Source organism: Tursiops truncatus, chromosome 17 (assembly GCF_011762595.2).
Source record: "Tursiops truncatus isolate mTurTru1 chromosome 17, mTurTru1.mat.Y, whole genome shotgun sequence".
Taxonomy (NCBI): domain Eukaryota; kingdom Metazoa; phylum Chordata; class Mammalia; order Artiodactyla; family Delphinidae; genus Tursiops; species Tursiops truncatus.
The window spans coordinates 71,161,833-71,189,067 of record NC_047050.1 but is presented as its reverse complement, the minus strand read 5'-3'; the positions used below and the strand labels follow the sequence as shown (position 1 = coordinate 71,189,067).

The 27,235-nt window shown below is 44.2% G+C and overlaps 1 protein-coding gene across 3 annotated transcripts in view; it reads left to right on the top strand.

Annotated features, from left to right (window-relative positions):
• The window catches only part of ZFAT (zinc finger and AT-hook domain containing), a 183,895-nt gene that overhangs the window by 109,921 nt on the left and 46,739 nt on the right, over positions 1-27,235 (top strand). The window contains exon 12 of one of the 3 annotated variants that reach the window (XR_012327433.1): positions 25,910-26,020. The exons of 1 other annotated variant lie outside the window; for it this stretch is intronic. Coding sequence is in view for 1 of the 2 variants with exons in the window: in XM_033842738.2 (XP_033698629.1) it covers positions 858-908 (51 nt within the window). In the remaining variant the exon portion in view is untranslated. Of the gene's footprint in view, positions 1-857; positions 909-25,909; positions 26,021-27,235 lie in introns of all 3 variants that reach the window. One more of the 3 variants, XM_033842738.2, reaches the window with a different exon arrangement.

Below are 27,235 nucleotides of genomic sequence, written 5' to 3'. Positions count from 1 at the left end.
TGGGGGACTCTGGATTTTCTTAGACTAGTGCAATTGTAGGACTAGAGGATGCAGAGTTAGGGCAACTCTCACTTTATAGATGAGAAATGTAGACCCAGGGAGGTTGATTTCTGTCCTCGCTGTTTCAGAATCGGAGCTAGACTTCTCATTCATTCCTCAGTTTCCGTGTGGAGCATCTTCCCTTCCTAACCAGACACAGCAGACAGTCTCTCTGCCCTGAAGTCCTCATTGACTTGTTCCTCAGATTTGTGGAATCTTTGGTTTGTGTGCAGAAGTGCATTTGGGGGTGATTTGATTGAAGGTGTCCCTCTCACGTGTGGTTCTCAGCTTTTTCCTGCCATCACATGATTGTACTCTGGGGCCTCGGGAGCCCGACTAAGCTGGGCCCTGGGTCATGGCCGGTTTCCCACGGCCTCTCCGTGGATGTAGGGGTCCCCCTGCTGAGCGGTGCCCTAGCTGCGGATGAGATTCAGCCTGAATGAGAACCACTAATTCAGCCCTGGGCTTCTCCCTTCCTCCAGATCGGGATGCTCTTCTTGTACACATGCGTGTAAGTCGTGCTTCTCGGTTAACTGGGGCTGATGAGGCAAAATGAAATTGATTCCTGCCAGCCACCCTCATCTTAACTGTAATTGCCCTTTCCCTTTCCTCTCTGTCCACCCCTGTAGTAGTTTTCCATTACTGTTCTGATAAATTACTCCAGCTTTGTAACTTAAACAGCACAAGTTTATTGTCTTATAGTTCTGTGGTTCAGAATTCCAGCACAGGTCGCACTGAGCTAACACGCAGGTGACGTGTTCTTTCTGGAGAGGCTCTAAGAGAAAATCCATTTCCTTGCTCTTCTCTGGCTCCTACAGGCCGTCCGCACTCCTCGGCTCGTGGCCCCTTCGTCTTGTCTTCAAAGCCAGGTGAGCATCCCTCATTTCTCTCCTCCTCTGACTCTCCTCTTCTGCTTTCCTCTTCCAGTTTGAACGGACCCTGTGATTACAGCACACCCACTTGGATAACCCAGGACAATGTCCTTATCTTAAAGTCAGAGGATCAATAACCTTAATTCTAGCTGTAGTCTTAATTCCTTTTTGCCACATAAGGTTCCAGGGATTAGGACATGGTCATCTTTGGGGAGGGCGTTTTTCTGCCCACTGCATTCCCTCACTCTTTTTTCTTCCTTTCACACCTCTCTGTGTGGTAGAAATTTTCATCCATATCAGAAAATATGCAGTATGCATCTCCTGCCTTCCCTTTTCCTACCCACAGCAAACATTATGAAGAAATCAAGCGTCACTATTTTACTGATCCGAGACGAGACTTCAACATCTTGGGCAAATACTGCTAATCCATTGCAGTTGGCTTCCTAGAGGAAACCAGTTTGCCTTTCCAGATCTGGATGTGTAATTTTCAATATATAATTTGTGTCAGGAAACACTGTAATAAAGGCAAACTCCTGTATTGCCTTTTAAAATTACATGGTGTCATTCATGTGTTTATTTTAAGAATAAAATTAAAATGTATTCACTAAATAAGATTTAGAAATGCTCTTTGGTTCTCTTCCTTGGGGGAATTTTTGGATATATTTTTAGACATGGTTGAGGTCACACTGTAAATGAGCATTTTTTTTTGATGGAGATTAAAATGTCAGCTTTATCAGTGATGAAGCTCTACTGGAGAATGTGGCTTAGATGAGTGGCCAGATGGTTTGCTGAGAATACTTCACTTCTGAGTTAGAATAACCTCACAGTGAAAGGCCAGACGGGGGCACCTACATACTTTAGGCATTATAAATATTGCCTTTTTTCTTTATCCTCATTTCATAGGCCTTTTTTCATTTTATGAAAATACATTTATTAACTACTTTTAATGGCTGCATAAGGATGAGTATCATAGTTTAACATTCCCCTCATAATTGGGCAGTTTGGTCGTTTCCAGTTTTTGCTGTTATAAAGAACCCTACAGTGGACATCATACCAAAAGCATTTCCATGTCACCCTAAAATCCAAAGACTATGAAACTCTGGGCAAAGCCCACCAAACCACTGAGGGTTCACAAACAGTGAAGGTGTTATATGTGCTTCTTAAATAACATGCATTCCCTAGGGTGGGGTTGACACAATCAACCTTAAAGATGTGCCAGAGAAGATGCTCGGACGAGAGGAGCCAGTGCTGAGCCAGGAGTCTCTAAACAGGAGCAGTCTTGTTCCCTTGGGCCAGCTGTTCAGCCCTCTGCTTTTTGCACATAAACAAGCCGCATGCCATTCTGTAAGCAATGTGATCACCAGGCAGACTCACTTGTGGAGTTTTCTCCATTAGGCTCATATGAACCCATAACTCTGCTGATAGAAATGTTCTCAATCATAGGGCTGGTGGATTCTGTGCCAGTCTCCTTGTACATCAATAATAAAAAGTGGCTTTATTTAATTTAAAAACATTTTGAAATAATTTTAGACTCACTAAAAGTCTCGGAGTTCCTGTGTACCTAGCACCCACCTTCCCTTGGTGATAACATCTTTAGCTATAGTATATTGTCAAAAGTAGGAAATGGACTTTGTGACACTACTATTAACTAAACTGTAGACCTTATTTGGATTTTACCAGTCTTATCTATTTTTTTAAATTTAGAAACTATTTTTAAAAGTAGTTTTAGGGGAATTCCATGGTGGTCCAGTGGTTAGGACTTGGCGCTTTCACTGTCAGAGGTCCGGGTTCAATCACTGGTTGGGGAGCTAAGATCCCACAAGCCATGCGGCACAGCCGAAAAAAAAACCAACAAAAAAACCCCCCCAAACTACTTTTAGGTTCATAGCAAAATTGGGAGGAAAATATAGAGACTTCCTATATACCACCTGGCTCCACTCCCCCTCCACATACAGCCTCCCCCATTTTCAACATCCCTACCAGTGTGGTACATTTGTTACAATTGATGAACCTATGTTGATATATCATAATCACCTGAAGCCCATAGTTAGTATTTGGGTTCACTCTTGGTGTTGTACATTCTACGGGTTTGGACAAATGTATAATGACATATATCCACAATTACAGTATCATACAGAATAGTTATACTGCCCCCAAGATCCTCTTTGCTCTGCCTATTAATCCCTCTCTTCCCTCTGCCTCCTGGCAACTTCTGATCTTTCTGCTGTCTCCATAGTTTTGCCTTTCCCAGAATGTCATACAGTAGGAATTGTACAGTATGTAGCCCTTTTAGATTGGCTTCTTTCACTTAGTAATTGCACCTAAGGTTTCTCCTTGTCTTTTCATGGCTTGCTAGCTCATTTCTTTTTAACACTGAATAATATTCCATTGTCTGGATGGACCACAGTTTATGCATTTATCTACTAAAGGACATCTTAGTTGCTTCTAAGTTTTGGCAATTATGAATAAGGCTGCTGTAAACATCCATTTGCAGGTTTCTGTGTGGTCATACGTTCTCAGCTCCTCTGGGTAAATACCAAGGAGTGAGATGGCGAGATTGTATGGTAAGAGTATGTTTAGTTTTGTAAGAAACCCCCAAACTCTCTTCCAAAGTGACCATGCCTTTTGTACCACGGTAGCTGTGCCATTTGGAAGTTCATTGAGATTCTGTTTGGCACTTGAAAATTTCTGAGAGCAATGAGATCTTGCAGAAAAACACAGGCTTTTAGAACAAGACAGACTCAGGTTTAGAACTAGACAGACTGTGCCACTTACAGGCTGTGTTATTTAACTTCTTTATACAATTTTATTGTTTGTAAAATGTTGATGGCAATATCTGTCTCCTGGTATTGAAGATATTAAAGGCAATATCACTTTTATGAGAAGTGGATCTGGTACATGGTAGATGATCAAAAAATGTTGGCTCTCTTTTCCCTCCCCTGTCTCTTAAAAATGACTCCAATTCCTAAAAGAACCAAAGCAAGGATTATAAACCAGTCTAATCATGCTTTCAATTTATGTTTGTAAATCACTCATTCTAAATATTTCCCAGGTGTTGTGTTTTCCTTATATATATTTTTAGATGTTGGTGTTGTTTTACTTTTGTTGTTGCTTATGGCTTTGGAGTTAGGCAGATAAGGATCAAAATCTTAATGCCACTACTTACTAACTAGCTGATCTTTGGGGATTTTGATCCTTCGCCTTTTTGGGCCACTGTCTCCTTATTTGAAACTTGGGAACAATGATACCATTATTTCAAGGGCTACATTAAGAAGGAGAGGTTGATTTGAGGGAGCAGATTAGAAGGAATGTGCCCCCATTGCTTTGGACAGACCTGGACCATCAGCCCTGTGCAGGCCAGCTCCAGCGAGGAGGTGCTGTGAGGGCCTCAGGCTTGCTCTCTTGGTAACAAGAGCTGGGGGGCTTTCTTTTTAATGGGAGCAGCTCTGGCCTCCCGCCACCCTTCCCATCAGATTAATTCTTCTCTTTCCGTAAACCTGGAGGCCAGACCAGCATCCTTGACTATACCACATTCCCATGTGGCTCTGAGGCAGAGGCTCTACAAATCATAGTCTGCCAGCCACTGCACTGGGTTTTGAACTGTGTGAAGGAAAGGTCCTATCTGAGTTTTTATATAAAGTGTGTTCTTGTAAATAGCATATAGCTGGATCTTGTTGTTGCCTGTATGTGTGTGTGTGTGTGTGTGTGTGTGTGTGTGTCCACGTGCCCGCACACAACCAGTCTGACAATCACTGCTCTTTAATTGGAGTGTTTAGTCCATTTACATTTAATGTAATTTTTGACATGTCTCACTTGAAAAGTATGGTCTTGGTGTTTATTTTCTCTGTCATGTCAGTTCTTTGATCCTGTCTCCTCCTCTTCTGGCTTCTTTTGGGTGAATCAGGTAGTTTTTAGTATTCCATTTGACTTTGTCCCCTGAGAGTAGAGCTTTTCTTTTTCAGGTAAATTTTAAATTTTAGAACAGTTGTAGAATTACAGAAAAATTGTTATGGTAATATGGAGAGTTTCTGTGTTCCACATACCCAGTTTCTCCTGTTGTTAGCATCTAACATTTACAATAGTACCTTTGCTACAACTAATGAACCAATATTAATACATCATTAACTAAAGTCCATATTTTATTAAGATTTCCTTAGATTTTACCTAATGTCCTTTTCCTGTTCTAGGATCCCATTAGGGTCCCATATTACATTTAGTCATGATGTCTTCTTAGGCTGCTTTTGGATCTGACAGTTTCTCAGACTTTCTCTGTTTTTGATGACCTTGGCAGTTTTGAGGAGTACTGATGAGGTATTTTATTGTATAGCCCTCAATTAGGATTTGTTTGCTTTTTTATTTTTAAATAAATTTATTTATTTTATTTATTTATTTTTGGCTGCATTGGGTCTTCGTTGCTGCACACGGGCTTTCTCTAGTTGCAGCGAGTGGGGGCTACTCTTCGTTGTGGTGCATGTGCTTTTCATTGCAGTGGATGCTCTTACCTTCTCTTGTTGCGGAGCATGGGCTCTAGGTGTGTGGGCTTCAGTAGTTGTGGCACACGGGCTCAGTAGTTGTGGCGCATGGGCTTAGTTGCTCCATGGCATGTGGGATCTTCCCGGACCAGAGCTCAAACCCGTGTCCCTTGCATTGGCAGGTGGATTCTTTACCACTGTGCCACCAGGGAAGTCCCTGTTTGCTTTTTTTTTCTGTTTGCTTTTTAACTATACTTTCTTTGTTTGTTGTTGTTGTTGTTCTTTTTTCTTTTTAGTTATTGCTGTGGACATCACACTATGCATCTGTATTTTAACACATTCTAGCTAGCTGCAAATATACTGTTTTATGAACAATGGAAGAACCATGAATCATTATAGTTCACGTTACACCCCTCCTACCCTTTGGGTTCTTGTTGTCATGCATATCACTTCTCTTTGTGTTCTAAACTCCTCAATATAGTGTTATTTTTTGGTTTAGTCAGTATTTAAAATATATGTAAGAAAATATAATCTTAAAAATGTCTTTTGTGTTTACTTACATATTTAGTCTTTCTGGTGTTCTTTATTTTTTTCCTGCAGGCCTAGCTTCCATCTGATAAATTTTCCTTTAGTTTGGAGAACTTCTATTGGCATTTGTTATATATATCTGTTTTGCTGGAGTTGAATTATCTCAGCTTTTGTCTATTCGGAAATTCTTTGTCTTCATTTTTGAAGAACATTTTGATGACTATACATTTCTAGGAGGACACCACTCTAAAGATGTTGTCCCATTATGTTTTGTCTTTCATTATTTCTAACCCTTATCATTTCCCCCTATATGTAATGGTTCTTTTTCCCCTCTGGTTTAGATTTTTCTCTTTTTCTTGGTTTGTTCATCATATTAACATCATTATGTTTAGGTGTGGTTTCCTAGTGTTTACCTTGCTGAGATTTTGGATCTGTGGGTTGATATCTTTCAGGGGGTTTGGACCATTCTCAGCCATTATGCCTTTACGTATTACTTATGCTTCATTTGCTTCCGTTTTTTCCTCTAGGACTATAATACCTCATATATTAAACTTTTTGATATCTCACAGCATTCAGATGATCTGTCTCTTTTTCTGTCTCTAATTCTTTCTCTTTGTGTTTCAGTTTATATGATTTGTATTGATCTTCAAGTTTACTTATCCTTTCTCTCATGTCAGTTCTGCTATTTAGATACTCAAATGACTTATTCATTTCTGAGTTTTTTTGATTTATAGAATTGACACTTAGTTATTTTTTATAATTTTTTTCTCTGCCAAAAATTATCAGTTTTTCACACGTTTTCCATTAGAGCCTTTAACTTATTTATCATTATTTAAATGTTTCTGTCTAATAATTTCAATATCTGAGTGATCTGTCAATCAGTTTCTATTGACTTTTTTTCTTGAATTGGGTCACGTTTTCTTCTTTGCATATATCATAATGTTTACCTGGATGCTAGATACTACGTGTGAAAGAACAGTAGAGGCTGTTGTCCATGGGAAAGTAAATGCCTCTTTGTATCAGGCCATTAGAGTGGGGACTGTACAGAGAATAGCAGGCCTGACTGCTGTCCTTTCAAAGCTGTAATTGCGAACTTGGCCCTTGGTTGGTATGTGGTTGTTGAGGCAGTCCTGTTTCTCTCTGGCTTTCTGCTCGTTGCAGAGCTTTCTCCCCTCTCTGCCCAGCCCGACCTCAGGAGAGCCTACAGTGTACTTGGTGAAGGCTTCGTACCTTTGATGAGGATGGTGGTGGACTTTCTCTTCCCCGACCTGCTCCAGCCCTGGAGTCCTTGCTGTGTTTTCTGTGCACCCACTGTGTGCCAGGGCAGAGGATGTTGGGATGAAGCCAGGTCTCTGTCTGCCCGGCTCACGGATCTGGGGAGAGCCACCTGTGCATAAAAAGCAACAGCAAGTATGTTAACTGCTGCAAGAAAGTTAGGTACTAAGCTCTGTAGGAACCCAGAAGACCAGCTAACTAATTATTACAACACTATCATATTTTATTTTTTTTATTTTTTTATTGGAGTATAATTGCTTTACAGTGGTGTATTAGTTTCTGCTTTATAACAAAGTGAATCAGTTATACATATACATATGTTCCCATACCTCTTCCCTCTTATGTCTCCCTCCCTACCACCCTCCCTATCCCACCCCTCCAGGCAGTCACAAAGCACCGAGCTGATCTCCCTGTGCTATGCGGCTGCTTCCCACTAGCTATCTACCTTACGTTTGGTAGTGTATATATGTCCATGCCTCTCTCTCACTTTGTCACAGCTTACCCTTCCCCCTCCCCATATCCTCAAGTCCATTCTCTAGTAGGTCTGTGTCTTTATTCCTGTCTTACCCCTAGGTTCTTCATGACATGTTTTTTTTCTTAAATTCCATATATATGTGTTAGCATATGGTATTTGTCTTTCTCTTTCTGACTTATTTCACTCTGTATGACAGACTCTAGGTCTATCCACCTCACTACAAATAGCTCAATTTCGTTTCCTTTTATGGCTGAGTAATATTCCATTGTATATATGTGCACATCTTCTTTATCCATTCATCCGATGATGGACACTTAGGTTGTTTCCATCTCCAGGCTATTGTAAATAGAGCTGCAGTGAACATTTTGGTACATGACTCTTTTTGAATTATGGTTTTCTCAGGGTATATGCCCAGTAGTGGGATTGCTGGGTCATACGGTAGTTCTATTTGTTGTTTTTTTAAGGAACCTCCATACTGTTCTCCACAGTGGCTGAATCAATTTACATTCCCACCAACAGTGCAAGAGGGTTCCCTTTTCTCCACACCCTCTCCAGCATTTATTGTTTGTAGATTTTTTGATGATGGCCATTCTGACTGGTGTGAGATGATATCTCATTGTAGTTTTGATTTGCATTTCTCTAATGATTAATGAAGTTGAGCATTCTTTCATGTGTTTGTTGGCAGTCTGTATATCTTCTTTGGAAAAATGTCTATTTAGGTCTTCTGCCCATTTTTGGATTGGGTTGTTAGTTTTTTTGTTATTGAGCTGCATGAGCTGCTTATACATTTTGGAGATTAATCCTTTGTCAGTTGCTTCATTTGCAGATATTTTCTCCCATTCTGAGAGTTGTCTTTTGTTCTTGTTTATGGTTTCCTATGCTGTGCAAAAGCTTTGAAGTTTCATTAGGTCCCATTTGTTTATTTTTGTTTTTATTTCCTATTCTCTGGGAGGTGGGTCAGAAAGGATCTTGCTGTGATTTATGTCATAGAGTGTTCTGCCTATGTCTTCCTCTAAGAGTTTGATAGTTTCTGGCCTTACATTTAGGTCTTTAATCCATTTTGAACTTATTTTTGTATATGGTGTTAGGGAGTGATCTAATCTCATACTTTTACATGTAGCTGTCCAGTTTTCCCAGCACCACTTATTGAAGAGGCTGTCCTTTCTCCACTGTACATTCCTGCCTCCTTTATCAAAGATAAGGTGACCATATGTGCGTGGGTTTATCTCTGGGCTTTCTATCCTGTTCCATTGAGCTATCTTTCTGTTTTTGTGCCAGTACCATACTGTCTTCATTACTGTAGCTTTGTAGTATAGTCTGAAGTCAGGGAGCCTGATTCCTCCAGCTCCGTTTGTCGTTCTCAAGATTGCTTTGGCTGTTCGGGGTCTTTTGTGTTTCCATACAAATTGTGAGATTTTTTGTTCTATTTCTGTGAAAAATACCAGTGGTAGTTTGATAGGGATTGCATTGAATCTGTGGATTGCTTTGGGTAGTAGAGTCATTTTCCAATCCAAGAACATGGTATATCTTTCCATCTATTTGTATCATCTTTAATTTCTTTCATCAGTGTCTTATAATTTTCTGCATACAGGACCTTTGTCTCCTTAGGTAGGTTTATTCCTAGATATTTTATTCTTTTTGTTTCAATGGTAAATGGGAGTGTTTTCTTGATTTCACTTTCAGATTTTTCATCATTAGTGTATAGGAATGCCAGAGATTTCTGTGCATTAATTTTGTATCCTGCTACTTTACCAAATTCATTGATTAGCTCTAGTAGTTTTCTGGTAGCATCTTTAGGATTCTCTATGTATAGTATCATGTCATCTGCAAACAGTGACAGCTTTACTTCTTCTTTTCCTATTTGGATTCCTTTTATTTCCTTTTCTTCTCTGATTGTTGTGGCTAAAACTTCCAAAACTATGTTGAATAAGAGTGGTGAGAGTGAGCAACCTTGTCTTGTTCCTGATCTTAGTGGAAATGCTTTCAGTTTTTCACCATTGAGGACGATGTTGGCTGTGGGTTTGTCATATATGGCCTTTATTATGTTGAGGAAAGTTCCCTCTGTGCCTACTTTCTGCAGGGTTTTTATCATAAATGGGTGTTGAATTTTGTCAAAAGCTTTCTCTGCATCTATTGAGATGATCATATGGTTTTTCTCCTTCAGTTTGTTAATATGGTTTATCACATTGATTGTTTTGCGTATATTGAAGAATCCTTGCATTCCTGGAATAAACCCCACTTGATCGTGGTGTATGATCCTATTAATGGGCTGTTGTATTCTGTTTGCTAGTATTTTGTTGAGGATTTTTGCATTTGTGTTCATCAGTGATATTTTCCTGTAGTTTTCTTTCCTTGTGACATCCTTGTCTGGTTTTGGTATCAAGGTGATGGTGGCCTCGTAGAATGAGTTTGGGAGTGTTCCTCCCTCTGCTATATTTTGGAAGAGTTTGAGAAGGATAGGTGTTAGCTCTTCTCTAAATGTTTGATAGAATTCGCCTGTGAAGCCATCTGGTCCTGGGCTTTTGTTTGTTGGAAGATTTTTAATCACAGTTTCAATTTCAATGCTTGTGATTGGTCTGTTCATATTTTCTGTTTCTTCCTGATTCAGTCTTGGCAGGTTGTGCATTTCTAAGTATTTGTGCATTTCTTCCAGGTTGTCCATTTTATTGGCATAGATTTGCTTGTAGTAATCTCTCATGACACTGTATTTCTGCAGTGTCAGTTTTTACTTCTCCTTTTTCATTTCTAATTCTATTGATTTGAGTCTTCTCCCTTTTTTTTCTTGATGAGTCTGGCTAATGGTTTATGAATTTTGTTTATCTTCTCAAAGAACCAGCTTTTAGTTTTATTGATCTTTACTATTGTTTCCTTCATTTCTTTTTCATTTATTTCTGATCTGATTTTTATGATTTCTTTCTTTCTGTTGACTTTGGGTTTTGTTCTTCTTTCTCTAATTGCTTTAGGTGCAAGGTTAGGTTGTTCGAGATGTTTCCTGTTTCTTAAGGTAGGATTGTATTGCTATAAACTTCTCTCTTAGAACTGCTTTTGCTGCATCCCATAGATTTTGGATCGTCATGTCTCCATTGTCATTTTTTCTAGGTATTTTTTAATTTCCTCTTTGATTTCTTCAGTGATCACTTCGTTATTAAGTAGTGTATTGTTTAGCCTCCATGTGTTTGTATTTTTTACAGATTTTTTCCTGTAATTGATATCTAGTCTCATAGCGTTGTGGTCGGAAAAGATACTTGAAACAATTTCAATTTTCTTAAATTTACCAAGGCTTGACTTATGACCCAAGATATGATCTATCCTGGAGAATGTTCCATGAGCACTTGAGAAAAATGTGTATTCTGTTGTTTTTGGATGGAATGTCCTATAAATATCAATTAAGTCCATCTTGTTTAACGTATCATTTAAAGCTTGTGTTTCCTTATTTATTTTCATTTTGGATGATCTGTCCATTGGTCAAAGTGGGGTGTTAAAGCCCCCTACTATGAATGTGTCACTGTTGATTTCCCCTTTTGTGGCTGTTAGTATTTGCCTTATGTATTGAAGTGCTCCTATGTTGGGTGCATAAATATTTACAATTGTTATATCTTCTTCCTGGACCGATCCCTTGATCGTTATGTAGTGTCCTTCTTTGTCTCTTCTAATAGTCTTTATTTTAAAGTCTATTTTGTCTGATATGAGAATTGCTACTCCACCTTTCTTTTGGTTTCCATTTGCATGAAATATCTTTTTCCATCCCCTTACTTTCAGTTTGTATGTGTCTGTAGGTCTGAAGTCGGTCTCTTGTACACAGCAAATATATGGGTCTTGTTTTTGTATCCATTCAGCCAATCTGTGTCTTTTGGTGGGAGCATTTAGTCCATTTACATTTAAGGTAATTATCGATATGTATGTTCCTATTCCCATTGTGTTAATTGTTTTGGGTTCGTTATTGTAGGTCTTTTCCTTCTCTTATGTTTCTTGCCTAGAGAAGTTCCTTTAGCAGTTGTTGTAAAGCTGGTTTGGTGGTGCTGAACTCTCTCAGCTTTTGCTTGTCTGTAAAGGTTTTAATTTCTCCATCAAATCTGAATGAGATCCTTGCTGGGTAAAGTCATCTTGGTCGCAGGTTTTTCTCCTTCATCACTTTCAATATGTCCTGCCAGTCCCTTCTGGCTTGCAGCATTTCTGCTGAAAGATCAGCTGTTAACCTTATGGGGATTCCCTTGTGTGTTATTTGTTGTTTTTCCCTTGCTGCTTTTAATATGGTTTCTTTGTATTTAATTTTTGACAGTTTGATTAATATGTGTCTTGGCATATTTCTCCTTGGATTTATCCTGTATGGGACTCTCTGTGCTTCCTGGACTTGATTAACTATTTCCTTTCCCATATTAGGGAAGTTTTCAACTATAATCTCTTCAAATATTTTCTCAGTCCCTTTCTTATTCTCTTCTTCTTCTGGAACCCCTATAATTTGAATGTTGGTGCGTTTGATGTTGTCCCAGAGGTCTCTGAGACTGTCCTCAGTTCTTTTCATTCTTTCTTCTTTATTCTGCTCTGCTGTAGTTATTTCCACTATTTTATCTTCCAGGTCACTTATCCGTTCTTCTTCCTCAGTTATTCTGCTATTGCTCCCATCTAGAGTATTTTTAATTTCATTTATTGTGTTGTTCATCGTTGTTTGTTTCATCTTTAGTTCTTCTAGGTCCTTGTTAAACGTTTCTTGCATTTTGTCTATTCTATTTCCAAGATTTTGGATCATCTTTACTATCATTATTCTGAATTCTTTTTCAGGTAGACTGCCTATTTCCTCTTCATTTGTTAGGTCTGGTGGGTTATCTTGCTCCTTCATCTGCTGTGTGTTTTTCTGTCTTCTCATTTTGCTTATCTTACTGTGTTTGTGGTCTCCTTTTTGCAGGCTGTAGGTTCGTAGTTCCCGTTGTATTTGGTGTCTGTCCCCAGTGGCTAAGGTTGTTCAGTGGGTTGTGTAGGCTTCCTGGTGTAGGGGACTAGTGCCTGTGTTCTGGTGGATGAGGCTGGATCTTGTCTTTCTGGTGGGCAGTTCCACGTCTGGTGGTGTGTTTTGGGGTGTCTGTGGACTTACTATGATTTTAGGCAGCCTCTCTGCTAATGGGTGGGGTTGTGTTCCTGTTTTGCTAGTTGTTTGGCATAGGATGTCCAGCACTGTAGCTTGCTGGTCGTTGGGTGAAGCTGGGTGCTGGTGTTGAGATGGAGATCTCTGGGAGATTTTCGCCGTTTGATATTATGTGGAGCTGGGAGGTCTCTTGTTGACCAGTGTCCTGAAGTTGGCTCTCCCACCTCAGAGGCACAGCACTGACTCCTGGCTGCAGCACCAAGAGCCTTTCATCCACACGGCTCAGAATAAAAGGGAGAAAAAGTAGAAAGAAAGAATTAGTAGATGTAGAAAGAAGGAAAGAAAGAAAGGAGCGAGGGAGGGAGGAAGGAGGAAGGGAAGGAAGGAAAAAAAGAAAGAAAGAAGATAAAGTAAAATAAAATAAAATAAAAAATAATTATTAAGAAAAAAAATAACAGAAGGATAGAACCCTACAACAAATGGTGGAAGCAAAGCTCTACAGACATAATCTCACACAGAAGCATACACATACACACTCACAAAAAGAGGAAAAGGGGAAAAAATCATAAATCTCGCTCTCAAAGTCCACCTCCTCCATTTGGGATGATTCGTTGTCTATTCATGTATTGCACAGATGCAGGTACATCAAGTTGATTGTGGAGCTTTAATCCGCTGCTTCTGAGGCTGCTGGGAGAGATTTCCCTTTCTCTTATTTGTTCTCACAGCTCCCAGGGGCTCAGCTTTGGACTTGGCCCCGCCTCTGCGTGTAGGTCACCGGAGGCTGGCTGTTCTTCGCTCAGACCGGGGCGGGGGGGGGGGGCGGTGTTAAAGGAGCTGCTGATTCTGGAGCTCTGGCTCACTCAGGCCGGGGGGAGGGAGGGGCACGGAGTGCGGGGTGGGCCTGCGGCGGCAGAGGCTGGCATGAAGTTGCACGAGCCTGAGGCGTGCCGTGCGTTCTCCCGGGTAAGTTGTACCTGGATCCCAGGACCCTGGCAGTGGCGGGCTGCACAGGCTCCCGGGGGGGGGAGCTGTGGAGAGTGACCTGTGCTCGCACACAGGCTTCTTGGTGGCGGCGGCAGCGGCCTTAGCGTCTTATACCCGTCTCTGCGGTCCGCGCTGATAGCCGCGGCTCGCGCCCGTCTCTGGAGCTCCTTTAAGCAGCGCTCCTAATCCCCTCTCCTCGCGCACCAGGAAACAAAGAGGGAAGAACAAGTCTCTTGCCTCTTCGGCAGCTCCAGGCTTTTCCCGGACTCCCGGCTAGCCGTGGCGCACTAGCCCCCTGCAGGCTGTGTTCACGCTGCCAACCCCAGTCCTCTCCCTTTGCTCTGACCGAAGCCCGAGCCTCAGCTCCCAGCCGCGCCCTCCCCGGCGGGGGAGCAGAGAAGCCTTTCGGGCTGGTGAGTGCTGGTCAACACCGATCCTCTGTGCGGGAATCTCCCCGCTTTGCCCTCCGCACCCCTGTTGCTGTGCTCTCCTCCGCGGCTCCAAAGCTTACCCCCTCCGCCACCCGTAGTCTCCGCCCGCGAAGGGGCTTCTAGTGTGTGAAAACGTTTCCTCCTTCACGGCTCCCTCGCAGAGGTGCAGGTACCGTCCCTATCCTTTTGTCTCTGTTTATTCTTTTTTCTTTTGCCCTACGCAGGTACGTGGGGAGTTTCTTGCCTTTTGGGAGGTCTGAGGTCTTCTGCCAGCGTTCAGTAGGTGTTCTGTAGGAGTTGTTCCACGTGTAGATGTATTTCTGGTGTATCTGTGGGGAGGAAGGTGATCTCCGCACTTACTCTTCCGCCATTTTCCCGGAAGCCCCCTATCATGTTTTAAAAGCTATGTTTTAATTGAGTTAATATAGTATTATCTTATTATGCAAAATCTATAGCTTTTGAAACCTGTAGCAACCAAAAATTTCTGATCGACTGATATCCACAAATCAAAGGGAATTAGTGTAATCCCTTGTTGTATTTTTGACAATGAAATGGGTCCCAAAGGCGTTCATAATGTGTCCATGTGAAGCAGAATCAAGTTATATATATAGAAGATACCAGGCAGCTGAGCTCATAGGCTGTGTAAGGCGCTTAGATACTAAATTGAACAGAGGTGGTGTTTGGATGAGTTCAGCCAGGAAGTGAACTAATTTACTCCTAGTTTCCACTCTAAACTTAATAAACAAGGAAGTGAAAGTACAGAAATGATCTCAAAGAAGCAGAATGTTTGGAACCACACATTTATAAACAGTTCAAGTTAATCCTCAGTCTGAGATCCTCAGTATCCCCCAGAACGCTGAGTCACCCGGCATTGCTTATAGCAAGCATTTTGGCTTTATTTCTACTATAACTTCTTCTGTTACCCAGGAGATGGTTCCATCTTCCCATCAGAAACTTCCGCCACAGTGTTGGAATGTTTAAGTATCTTGTGTCAGAGTAAAAAAGACAGGTGGACCGATCCCTTTTATAATAGCCATCTGCTGGGCATTTCAACAGGTGTTTCATGTATGTTACCTTATTTTGCCCTCAAAACTACTATGATGTAGGTATTGATCTTCCCATTTTACAGATGAGGAAACAGGCCCAGAGTCCAGTTAAGTAACATACTCGAGAGTAACACAATTTGTAAGCGGAGGAGCTGGGATTTTGAGCCTTGTCTCTTTGTAGACAAACCTACCCTCCATGCGTTACCCTCCACTTTCCTACTCTCAAGCCCAGCAGAGGGACGTTCTGGCTCCCTCGTCCCTTTTTTCCCCTCACTGCTTTGATTATATAAGCCTGCAGTTAGATGTTTAGCTATCAAGACTCAAGCAAAATCTTTAAGCAGAATGCTGAGTGAGTGTAAACTTAGTAGCTATAGCGTTTCCCAAGATGAGTGGAAATTACTGAACCATGGGGCAAAGAGAGTGAGAAGTCCATTGTAGGGTTGCTGTTGGTGGTGTTTATTTTGCTTTTCAGCTCTTAATTTCCATGAAAGTGGAGAATCTGAGATTACATGTTTCCCTTTTTTCCTTTAAGCATGTGTATGCCTATGAGGAGGAAGAAGGGCCATGGCGGGGGGTGGGTGGTCAGAAGGGCCATTTATTAAGTTGTTTTGAACTGGAATGTCTCTGCTAAAAACCTGTTACACAATCTTCAGCTTCCTTGTATTTTAGATTTTTTAAGCACTTTCGGGGATAAAAAAAAGGAAATTGGATTGTCTTATGTTAAATTAAAATCCTGTCTGTCTAATAGTGTACAGTATATTCTCTGGAAATATTGCATTTTGACAGCATAAGCGATTACAAAAAAAATCAATAATTGGAGAACATTTGAAGAGTCATCTAAGCTCTTGCACGAGAAGCAATTAGTATGGATTGATTTACTGTTATTTATTGTGATGAGATAATTGCCTCAACATAAGGCATTTTGGAACTTGTGGTACTCCATGGTTTTAAAACATTTATTCTTTTAAATTGTTTAATTTGTCTCAGGCCTTATTTTACAACAGAGGTGACTTTGTGCTTGGTGAAATATATGAAGACCTGGCTTTTTTCTCTCTGGATCCTTGGCCTCAAGCTTGGATTTGTCCCTGTTGTGGCCAACCCAGGAATGAAGTTCCAACCTTGTGCTCTCAGGCTTATAATCCTGAAGAGACAGGGCCAAAAACAAAAACAAACAAATAAACAAACAAAAAAAAACAAATTACAAAACTCTTCTCTTCTGCATAGATGGTGCAGGGCAGCTTTGACTGAAGGCTTGGGTTGTAGACCACAGGGTCACCAGTGGGACAAGGAGACGGGGTGCTCCTCTCATTCACATGGACAGCATTGCTTTGAAAGCTTTGGCACAAACCTGTTTAAGGGCTGAGCCCGAGGAACGCGAGTCCGGGGACGTCCACTTGCCCCCGGCCCTCCTTGGGATGCAGGTCCTTTCCTTTCTGGTGTGGTCCTTTCCTTTGCTTCTGCCCCTGTGTCCCTTTTCTCCTTGTCGGTCCCCTGTGACTGTGCATCTTTTGGCTCTTTGTATGTATGGATGTGTGTATGTGTATGTCAGGTTGGGGCTTAGTTTACCCGTCCCCCCACGTGGTTCTGCGTGTGCGTCGTTCACATCTACCTCTGAGCCCAGGCTAGAGGAGGAGGTGAGGGAGCCAGGATTCCAGACGCAGATGCTCTTTAGGAATTTCCCGTATCGGCATCACCGTGTGTCTTATAATTTACGATCTCCGTCCTTTTTCCTACGAATATGCATGTTTTTCTTTTTGAGTGGCTCACTTCCCAGCCCAGAGGTACAGATCCAGTCTCTTGGCGGTTGACCTGGCCCAGTGTGTTTTTCTCTTGCTACAGGGTGAGGGGCCTGCATGTGGCTCTGCTGAAAGGGCTCTCGGAGCAGCTGTGGGGATGCACTCTGTAAATCTGCGAAACATGTCAGTCTCCCAGCCCATGTCATCATCCAGAACATTCTCAAAGGGCCACTAGCTTTGCTGGATGACCCTGTGCGGGTAATGGGACTTGGCAGTTCACAAATCCAATGCGATGACATTTCTCTGAGTGGAAAAGAAGTTTCTCATGGGCGCCTTTACCACTGAGTAGGGAGATTTTGAAGCCAGCGGCCAATCAGTCGGGGTTTTTGTTTTGCATGGTTTGTTCTGTGAGTCTCTGGTACCCACTGCTCTCTGTTGGCTACAGTGGGCGACTCAGCAGAAGTGTAAGGCATGTGGCTCAGGGGGACATGGTCTACCTGGGGGATGGAGGATGGCATAAGATGGGATTTTCCAGAGTGTGTTCCTTAGACCACTGGTTCTGTGGGATGTTACAGGCATTGTGTGGAGGGGCGCAGTGTGCGGTGATTCGCAAACTTACCTCACCACAGAACCCCTTCCTCCCTTTTCTTCCCCCCAATGTTCCCTCTCAGCACTTAGGTTTCGTGAAACAACTTGGGAAATGCTGGTTATCGGAGAATCAAAGAGTAGGAAAAAATAGCATATCGACCCCCACATCTGTCTGCCGTGCAGCGGCCTCTGATCACCCCCCAAGTTAGAGCCCACACCCTGCAGACCACAGGTGGCTGCCCAGCCCGCTGCGCGCCGTGCGTCCTCGCTTGGCCTCACCCCTGCCCTCCCCTCTTCTTGTTGCCCTTCTCCCAGAAAGCCACGTGAGTCTCCCTCCTCTTTCTGGTCTTGGTTCAAATGCTTTATTTTTTCCGCACTGTCTGATGACATCTGGCAGATTGTGTAGTTCCTTGTTTATGATGCTGGAATGTGCATCCTGTGGGAGCACTTTTAGCTTTTGTTCTAGTCTCAGCAGGGAGGCAACACTTAATATAACACCTGTCGCGTGAACAAGTGAGTAAGTGAATAGATTCTATAGAACTTTAGTGACTTAGGCTGATCCTGGAAGTCATCTAGGTGTAGGTGGGCCTCTGGGCTTCTTGTAAGGCTTGTAGCCACAAGGGCACGGGGTTCAGCGGCTCTTCATCACTGGGCCCTACTTGCCCTTCACTCTGCTCTCAGTTCACTGTGTGGCCTTGCGCTCTCGGCACTTCGTCCCTCAGTAGCGAGGGGCAGTGAGGTTAAAGTGAGAAAAGGCACAGTAATCAAGCGTGGTCCCAAGGTCATGGGGTTCTGTAGATTCACCCAGTGCTGTTGACCTCCTGCTGGGAGTCGGGCACTGCATGGGGTGGGTGCTCAGTGCAGCCCACCAGGAGCTGTTCTCTTAGCAAAGAGCAGATTTAATATCTGGAAGCGTATTGTTTTCTTATGTCAGGCATAGTGAGCCTCGCTTCATTATTGTGTTATGTTCGACATACATCTCAGAGGAGATTCCTGTCAAAGGGGATGAGGGTAATCTTCTTCTGGTGTGTTCCTTAAAAATCTGTGGAAATGTAGACATGATGGACTTCAGTATGGCAGTGCTGTTAACTGTCTAACCTGCAGTTTTAGAGGTGGTGGTGGGTAGCAGGCAACCCCGTGGGCTGTCCAGATGGGGGGCTGTGCAGAGCCAGGTCCCCAAGGGGGGAATAGGGAGACAAGGGGAAGAAAAGTGAGTAGTTTGTGTACCAGAACTTTATGTGCTGGAAATACTACTATGAAAACAGTACTATCTTGTTGATCCTGTTAATTGGAAACACAAAGTCATTTGCAAAGCTGAAAATATACCATAATAGGGAGAACTGCAGAAATCATCCGTCTGATCCTTCCATGGGGGAGATTGTTGCTGACGCGGGGCTTGTTGGCGGGGGGCCTTGCAGTCAGTACACCAGCGGCCAAGGGGAGTGGCACGTGGGCTTTGGGGCCCAGACAGACTTTGGCTCACACCCAGCTTTCCCGGTGACTGTATGACCTTCAGCAAGCCGCTTACCCTCCCAGGGCCTCTGCATCCTCACCTGGGACGTGGGAATTGAGGTTTCTTCCCAAGGTGGTCGTGAGGCCTGCGGTAGGGACTCAGGGTTCACGGTCATTGTCACCAGTGCACTCTGGCTCCCCTCCTTGATCTGGCCTTCCCCCTGTGCTCCACATGTAAACATGGACATCCTCAAATCCCACATGCAAGTACGCAGGCCAGAAGGAATGCCCCTCCCCTCCCCTTCCCTTTCTCTCTTTCTTTCTTTCTTTTTCTTTTTAATAAGGCAGTTTGCCCTGAGTTTCTGTGTCTAAACTGTCAATGATAATAATCTGATAGCGTCTCCACGCAGGCTGCTCTATTTACGTTACCGCTACTCCTTGTGCTAAAATGAGGAAACATGCCTGGAGTTGCACAGCTGTGAAGCTCTAGATCCCCGCCTGAGCCCAGGTCTCTTTGTCCCCCCCAAAACCCCTGCCACTCAAAGTTTGTGCGAAATATTCTGGACCACAGAGCTCTACATGCCCAACGGTGGGGAAGCATCTGTTCTGATTGTTTCTTTCCAGAAATAAAATCCAGGTAAGACAGTTAGAAAAAGCTGTCACACTTCATCCTGTCCTTTCCAGGCTCTGATGAGATGAAACTGCCTCGTGAGTCTCAGACATAACTGAATTAAGTCTCTGAGGGAGGGGAGCCCTGAATTAACAGTGCTCGAGAACCCCGGGTCCTGCCCTGCCCCCTGCCCAGCTGCACGCTTCTCAGGGTGACTTGGTGCTAGCTTGCATTTGAGGGAATTGATGGCCACCTCAGACATTTATGAAAAAAAATTCCATCTTCCTGTCGGGTTTTCTCAGCTGCAGAAGCGCGGCTGTAAATCTTATCGGTGTTCTACAGCCCAGGCCCCAGGGAAGTGCTTGCATAATCCAGGACCGTCTCTCTCCATCGTGTAACTTGATTTAAGTTTGGCGATGCCAGTGTTATAGTTAATATTTCCTCCAGGCCTGTGACCAGGTCCCTCTTTAGAGAGACACCCCGACTGCAGTCTTCTTCTTGGACATTTTGGGTTATGAAGGGCGGATATGCTAGAACCCAGTTCTAGTATCAACGTGATTTTTGTCACACCGATGAAAGAAAATAAGGGTAAGGGTAGCTTTACACGTCAGGGTATAAGTGCCTTTGCTATTGTTGTTATTAACGTTACTAATGGCTGCCACTCATTGGGTGCTATGTCTTTCAAGGCATTTGATCTAAGTTACCTGTAATCCTCAAAAACCTTGTGAGGAGAGGTTTTTTTTTTTTTTTTGGTCACATATTTACCTATTTAATCAACCATTTCTTTTTTTACTTCTCTTGTTATGAAATAGAATGTACCTCCAGAATATTGCATATGCACGAGTATGTGGTTTGATGAATGATTATGACATGAACACTCATGTCCCACTGCCGAGAAATGGACCATTGCCAGTCCTCAGAGCCCTTTCATGGGGTCTTCCTGAGCCCACCCCCTTCCTCTATCCAGAGGTGACCTTTATCCTGACTTCGCTGAGAATTACTTTTTGGTTTCCTTTGTAGGTCTACCATCCATTTATACATCCCTACACAAACTAACTTAGCATTGCATGTTTTTGAACTTTATATTATCTGTATATCTATATATGGGCATATATTTATATATATGGAATTTATTATATTCTTTTTTCTCAACTTGGTTCTTTACTGAGCGTTATGTTGGTGAGACTGCATGTCTCCATCCTTCATCCATCCTCTGTGGCATCATACTCCCCAGTGGGACACAGCACATGTGCAACCCTTGTGGGAGTGTTCATGTGCTCAGCTCATCCATTTAGTCGTAGGTGGACAGTGGGGCTGTTTCTGCTGTGTTGCCGTTACAAGCTCTGCTGCTGTGCACTGTCTGTGTGCATGTCCTGGTGTGCTCGTCTACGAGATTCTCTGGGGTGAACACAACTGCAGAGGACTTGCAGGCCGTGGGTACCTCTTCAGCTTTACGAGGCAATACCCAACCATTTTCCACAGTGATTGCACCAGGTTACACCAGCAGTAGAGGTGCATGGCCTGGAGCCTCTGTTGCTCCATGTCCCAGGGTGAATGTTCAGGCCCCTGCTGGGCCTGCACGGGCCTCTCTGTGTGGCTTTATTTTCATTCTCACGGTGGTTAACGGAATTGAGCCCCTTTTCATATGTTTTTTGGCCATTTGTATTTATTTCTCGTTCCTTTTTTTTAAAAAAATATTGTTCAAATATTTTCTCATTTTTTCTGTTGAGTGGTTTTGCTTTCTTATTTGTTTTCAGGAATTCTTTATATATCGGGGGTGTGGGTCATTTTTTTGGTTACATGTTGTGAATGCAGTCTCTCGTGCTGTGGCTTTTCTTTCCCCACACCCTATGTAATGTCTTTTACAGTTGTTAAATTTAATGTTGTTTGAAGAAACGTCCTATCCAGAGTTTTAGTTTTAGTTGTTGTTGGGAGGCTTCCAGGAGTCAGTAACAGAAAGAGGAAGGTGGTTTGTCCTTTCTCCTTTAGCCACATGGGTGTAGTAGGGAGCCCACCTGTGCGGGGCTGGCCTGGCTGCCGAGGGAGCACAGGTGAGCTTCGCTGGGACAGACTCTGCTCTCCGGGTGCGGATCGGGGAGGGGGGTGCTGGACCTCCAGAGAACAGTTACGCCGCAGCAGGATTCATGCTGCCGGGTTTTCCTAGGTGCTGAGGGGCACGTGGGAAGGAAAAGTCACATCTTCCCAGGAGTTAGGGAAGGTTTCAGAGGCGAAGGTGCAGGGAGTAGCCTGTGAGCTAAGACTTTTGCAGAATGAATGGTAGCTTGTCTGCTGAACGTTTCCAGACAAAGCATAGACATGTTTAGTGACTTGGGGATAAAGAAAAAGTTGAACTCATCCAGTTGGGCTGAAATCTGTGAAGCACAATAGTGTTGTTTCCTTTCAAAGCAAAGAGGCGCATTGTTTTAAGTGGTGGGAGGGTGGGTATATTCGCTGGTATAATCCGGTGATTCATGCTTTGGGGATCCAGGACTGGAGGCTTTGCTTCGAATGAATGGATCAGTGCTGAATCTAACTGGACCAGCCTGCTCCTTCGGATGATGGACTGATCTCCACTGTCATGACATGTTTCGCTGAGACAGCCACATCCCCTTCTTGTCTTGGCTCGTGCAGTATTAGAATCAATCGGTTCTTTCTCGAGGTTACTGAGAAAAAGAGAGATGGAGCCTGATGCAAGGAACTCAAGTAGAAGGGGGCGCCACGTCAGAGGGCAGGGATGAATGCCTCATACAGCAGTCTGGGGGCCCGCCGAGGGACAGGGGTAGCTCACCTGGGCCCCAGAAGTTGTCCTGGAGGTTTTAGCCAGGTAGAGGAGGGCAGGTGGGGGTGTTGCTGAGAAAAAGGAGCAGCCTGACAGCGTGAGGAGAAGCAGAGGAGAGACATGGAGGAGCCCCTGGGCGGTACCTGGCCCGGAGCCTGGCTCACCTTGTGAGAGAGGCATGGCAGGTGAGGCCATCTGGGGCTCTGTACACACGTCAACACCAAGGTCTCCCTCTGGTGCAGAGCTGCCACGTTCTAATAGCCTGGCTTCTACCAAGCAGAGTCTAAATTGTCTCGTACCAACCAGCCCACTTAATCTAGGTTGTAATGATTATATAATTTTTTCCAGCATTTTGGATCCAAATTCACCTGAATACCAGTTAGACTTGTGGTTTATCTCCTTCTTTATCTCTGTCTCTCCATTGACCCGGTTGTTAAACTAAGGCTATGAAATCATGACTCGTGGCCGTAAGTTTTACCCACAGGTCATCTGGAACCTTCTCCCTTGCCATTATGCTTCCCCATCCTCTTCAGAGAGCATCAGGCCCATCACAGAGGGAGAGGCTCACATTCTGGTCTCTGAGCCCGTGGATGTAGTTATAGGACCGTGATGCTGCATGTGGTTCCATACAGTGGCCCACAGGGTCCTGCCAGGTGAGAGCCTTCCTGCTTGCTGTGGACAGAAGCCAGCAGGGCGCCCTCTCCTTCTACCAGAAAGCCATCCTGTGCTCTGTGATTGGTTACCGATGTCACGACCTTGGACATCACCTCCTCACCAGCTTCTCATCTGTTTTAAACATTCCTCTGAGTCCGTCTCTTGACGCCCATGGGAGATTGCATTAGCCTGTCTTGTGTAGTTCGATGTCTTCTCATCAGGTTTGTCAGAGCCCGATTTCACAGGTGAGATAGGACTCCCTGTCCTCTGCTGTTTTCTTTCTTTCTGTCTGAAGAACCAGAACAGCAAATCCTCAAATTGGGACAAAGTGTATTTTACTTGCTTTCTTGACGTAAGTCTGAGAACTTAGAGTTCCAGCCTCCACAAGTTCAATTGTACTTTTTCTTTCAACTCAAATGGTTGGTTGTCAGTGTACGTTTTGAGGAGGATCCTTTGATGCGCCTTTTGAAAAAGGCATATCGTTTGCATTGTTGCAATGTCACTGACACCTGACCTCAAATCCAGCTTCTGCCCCTGCCTTCTCCCCATGACATGGCCTTTGTTCTTAGCATGTTCCTGAAACCAGCTCTTTTCAGTCAGGCCACAAGCCCACCTCCCCGATGGCCAGTCCCAGTGGTCACTTTTTAGGCCTTATCGGATTTCTTAGTGCACTTGACTCTGTCACCCCCTCCCTCCATGAAGGACATTCGTCTCCAGACACCCCTGATTCTTCTGCCTGCTGCCGTTCTTTCTTGTCCTTCCTCACGAGCTCCTCTCTTGCTGTTCCTGTGTTCCCGGGTGCTGTTCTAAGGCCGCTTGTCTTATCACTTTGCACACTCGCTGACAATGGGTGTGTTCTGTCCTAGGGCACTCTCTGGCTGCCCGTGCTCACATCTGTCCTCTAGCCCAGAACCATCCTCTGAGCTTTAGACTCCGAACACCTTATATCTTCAAATGCTTTCTGGACCTGCCCTCCTGGATGTCCAGCACTCTGCGTCCTCCCTCTTTCTCTCCATATCTGTAGAACTTCCTCCACGGCTGCCCAGATACCTTCCTCCTGTGTCATCCGTGCTGGAAACTTGGGAGTCATCCTGAGGCTCTCTATCTCTGTCTTCTCACACTGCATCTCCATCTTCAGGTCGGCTGATCTTTCCTCCTCCATCTCAAACTCCCCCTTCCTTTCCCATTTTTTTTGTTCCACTCTCTCATTTTAGGCCTCTAGATCTTTTGTCTACACCCCTGTAGCAACTGGACAGTTGATTCCCTGCCTTCAGTCTTGTTCCTTTCCACCCTCTGTTAATTTCCAGAGTGAACACTGTGAAGTTGGCATGTCACCCCCTGCTTGATACCCACTGGAAACCCCATCTCCTAAAAACCTCATTTCCTGATTCAGCGCACGTCCCACTGTGACCTGGCTGTGTCTGCCCTCTTCTTGGCTTCCACCCATCCCTGCCTCGTCCCTGCCCCCCAGGAACGGCCAGCATTCCTCCCAGCTCACCGTGGCAGTCTTCATGTGTAGAAGTTGATGGTGAGATGTGGGCTGCCTTACATCTAGAAAATCCCAGCAAACCAAACCATGCCCCTCCCAGGGAAGTAGATGTTCAGGAAATGACAGACGGGGAGTCACATCATCTCTTCATTGCTGGCTGGTCTTGGGCCCCAAATCCAGTGCAGACCAAGTGGTCAGGCTGGGAGACTGAAACTTTGGGCAAATTCCTTAACCCTTTTACATGTCAGTTTCTTATCTGTAAAATGGAGATAACAATTGTACCTACCACATGAGGAGGTTGTGAGATTTCCAGGAACTAATCCATGCAGAACTTAGAACTCTCTGGCATATGATAGCTATCAGTGAAGGTGAGCTAAAATAGTTATTATGTTAGGTCACGTTACTTAACAAATCTAGTGCAACACTGCGTTGTAGGCATGACAGCGGGTTTCTGCCTTGTTTTCGATCCACTTTCTTTTTGGATGTTTTGTCTCACATGCACTACAGGACTATAGCCTGCATATATTTTCCTCATAACTCTTGGCTGGATTCTGGCCTGAGAGCTCTCGATAAATAACTTCCCTTTGAGATGTAGCGTCCTATGCTATCTGCAAGTAATTAGACTTAGGAAACAAGTTTTGTGATCTAGTTTGCCTAGATGACATTTAATCTTTGCAGTTGATATGTTAAGTCCCCACACTCTTGTGCATTCAGGGGATCACGAATCTCTCATTCATTTACTATGTCCCCAGGGTGAGAGAACAATGTCTGACTCATAGCAGGAGGTCAGTAAATACATGCTCCATAAGCAAAATCCCAAGATGTGCACTGTTAATAATGCAGTCAGACTCTATGCCTGGCATTGGGTGGGTACAGGGGCGTCATCCACGCTTTTCTTTGCCTATGTCTCCTGCGCTACAGCGACGGCCCCAGCAGAACTCCCTGCTGGAACGTGGCAGTGCCCCACAAGTTCAAACTTGTTTGGCGTGAAAGGCCCAGATGCGGCTCAGCTGCACCTTTTAAAGAGAGAGGGTCCTAAGAAGGAGCTTGGTGGGGATTGATTTCGTGTGAAAGGTGATGGCGGCTTCAAGCGAGTAGAAGAGAACGGGAAGGTTTATCCTCCTAAACCCCTGGAGCCATTCAGCAGTGCAAGGGGCCAGGGGTCTGACCTCCCTGCCTCTAACAAAGGCTGAGATCACAGACTGTCAGAGGCTGCAGAAGGCTGTTTTGTCACGGAGGGAGGCTTGGTCAATGTCAGTCTTTGAAAGTGTCCCTTTTAACTTTAAGAATTGAAGATTTTCATAGAGATCAGTGGGTTAGAAACTGATTTCTCATTTGGGCTCACCTCTATATTTTTTGGCCTGTCTGCTGACGTTTTGGCCATTCTTCTTTTCATTAGCAGTTCTACCAAGGAGCAGGCGTGGGGAATTAAAGGAGTCGCAACTCTCATGAGGCAGTTTATCCGCTTTGCTAGAAGAAGAATGGAATTGGCTCTCAAGCCTGAAGTTAGGTTTGTAGGACCATTTCTCATTTTAATTGCCTCTTCCTGCCTCTGTGTTCACTGACTACCCAGCACCGGCAGGGGAGCGTTTTTTGGTGGTTCTTTTTGATTTCTATGCAAATGCTAATATTTGCAAAATAATTTAATAGAACTTGCTTTTATGGAGCTGAAAGCACTTAAGAAGGTTTTAGCTTTTATTTTAACTTTGCAGATAATCATATGTTGGCATTTTAGGTCTCTTATTCTCTGCTCAGTAGATAGGTGAGAAGCCTGGCTAATTTTTGCCTTCGTTCCAGGTCCTTTTGTTTAATAAGCCCTCATAGGCCAAACCACGGGTTTCTTCTCCATGAAGGACGGAAAGTGGCACGTGCAGTGTAGCACAAAGCATCCGGTGACCACGGTGTGGCCTTGACGGAGGGTGGGGTCCCTGGGGAAGGGTTCAGAGCAGGTTGGCTCACCAGAGAACACCCGCCCCCCCCCCCCCCCCCCCCAGTCTTGCTGTCTGAGAACTGCTCTCCTGGGAGTCACAGCATTTCCCTTACAGGCCAGGTCAGCACTTTCTCTGTGCTGGAGTGATAGATGAGAGGGGTGAGGGGAGGGCTCTGGACACGTGTCTGAGGAAGCCTGGGCAGACTCGGTAGTTGGTTGGGTGGGAAGAGAGAAGGAAAAGTCTAGGGTGACGACCAGGTTTCTGTCTTTGCATGAATAGCTGATTCTGCAGAAAGATCGTGAGTCTGAAATTGTGTGTGTTTATTTTGAGGTGCTTCCAGAGCATCCCTGTAGAGATACCTGGAAGACAGTTGAAAATTCCTATCTGTGGTTTGGGAGCCATGACAGCTGGATATATCAGCATGTAAAAGTGACCATTGGGACCACAGTGGAAGAACAAAACAGACCCCAGGGCAGAACCTTAGAGAAAGTCAGCATTTCACCTCAGGCCTGGGAAGCAGATCTAGTAAAATAACCCGAGAAAGTTCAGAGCGAGAAAGAGAACCTGGTGATACAGTGCTGTCACCATGTAACGCGTCACGGTGGGAGGTGGCAGCCAGTGGAAGGAGGTGGGGAAGGAGGGGGGCGAGGTCTGCAGAGGGAGCCCGGGCTGTACCCGCAGGAGTGGTTTGCCTGGGAGATCTGGGGGGCCTGAGAGAGGAAGGGGATGGTATGGAGGCGGCAGGCAGGACCGCGCTTCGAGAGCGTGGGGTGGGAGGTGGCCTGCAAGCAGGG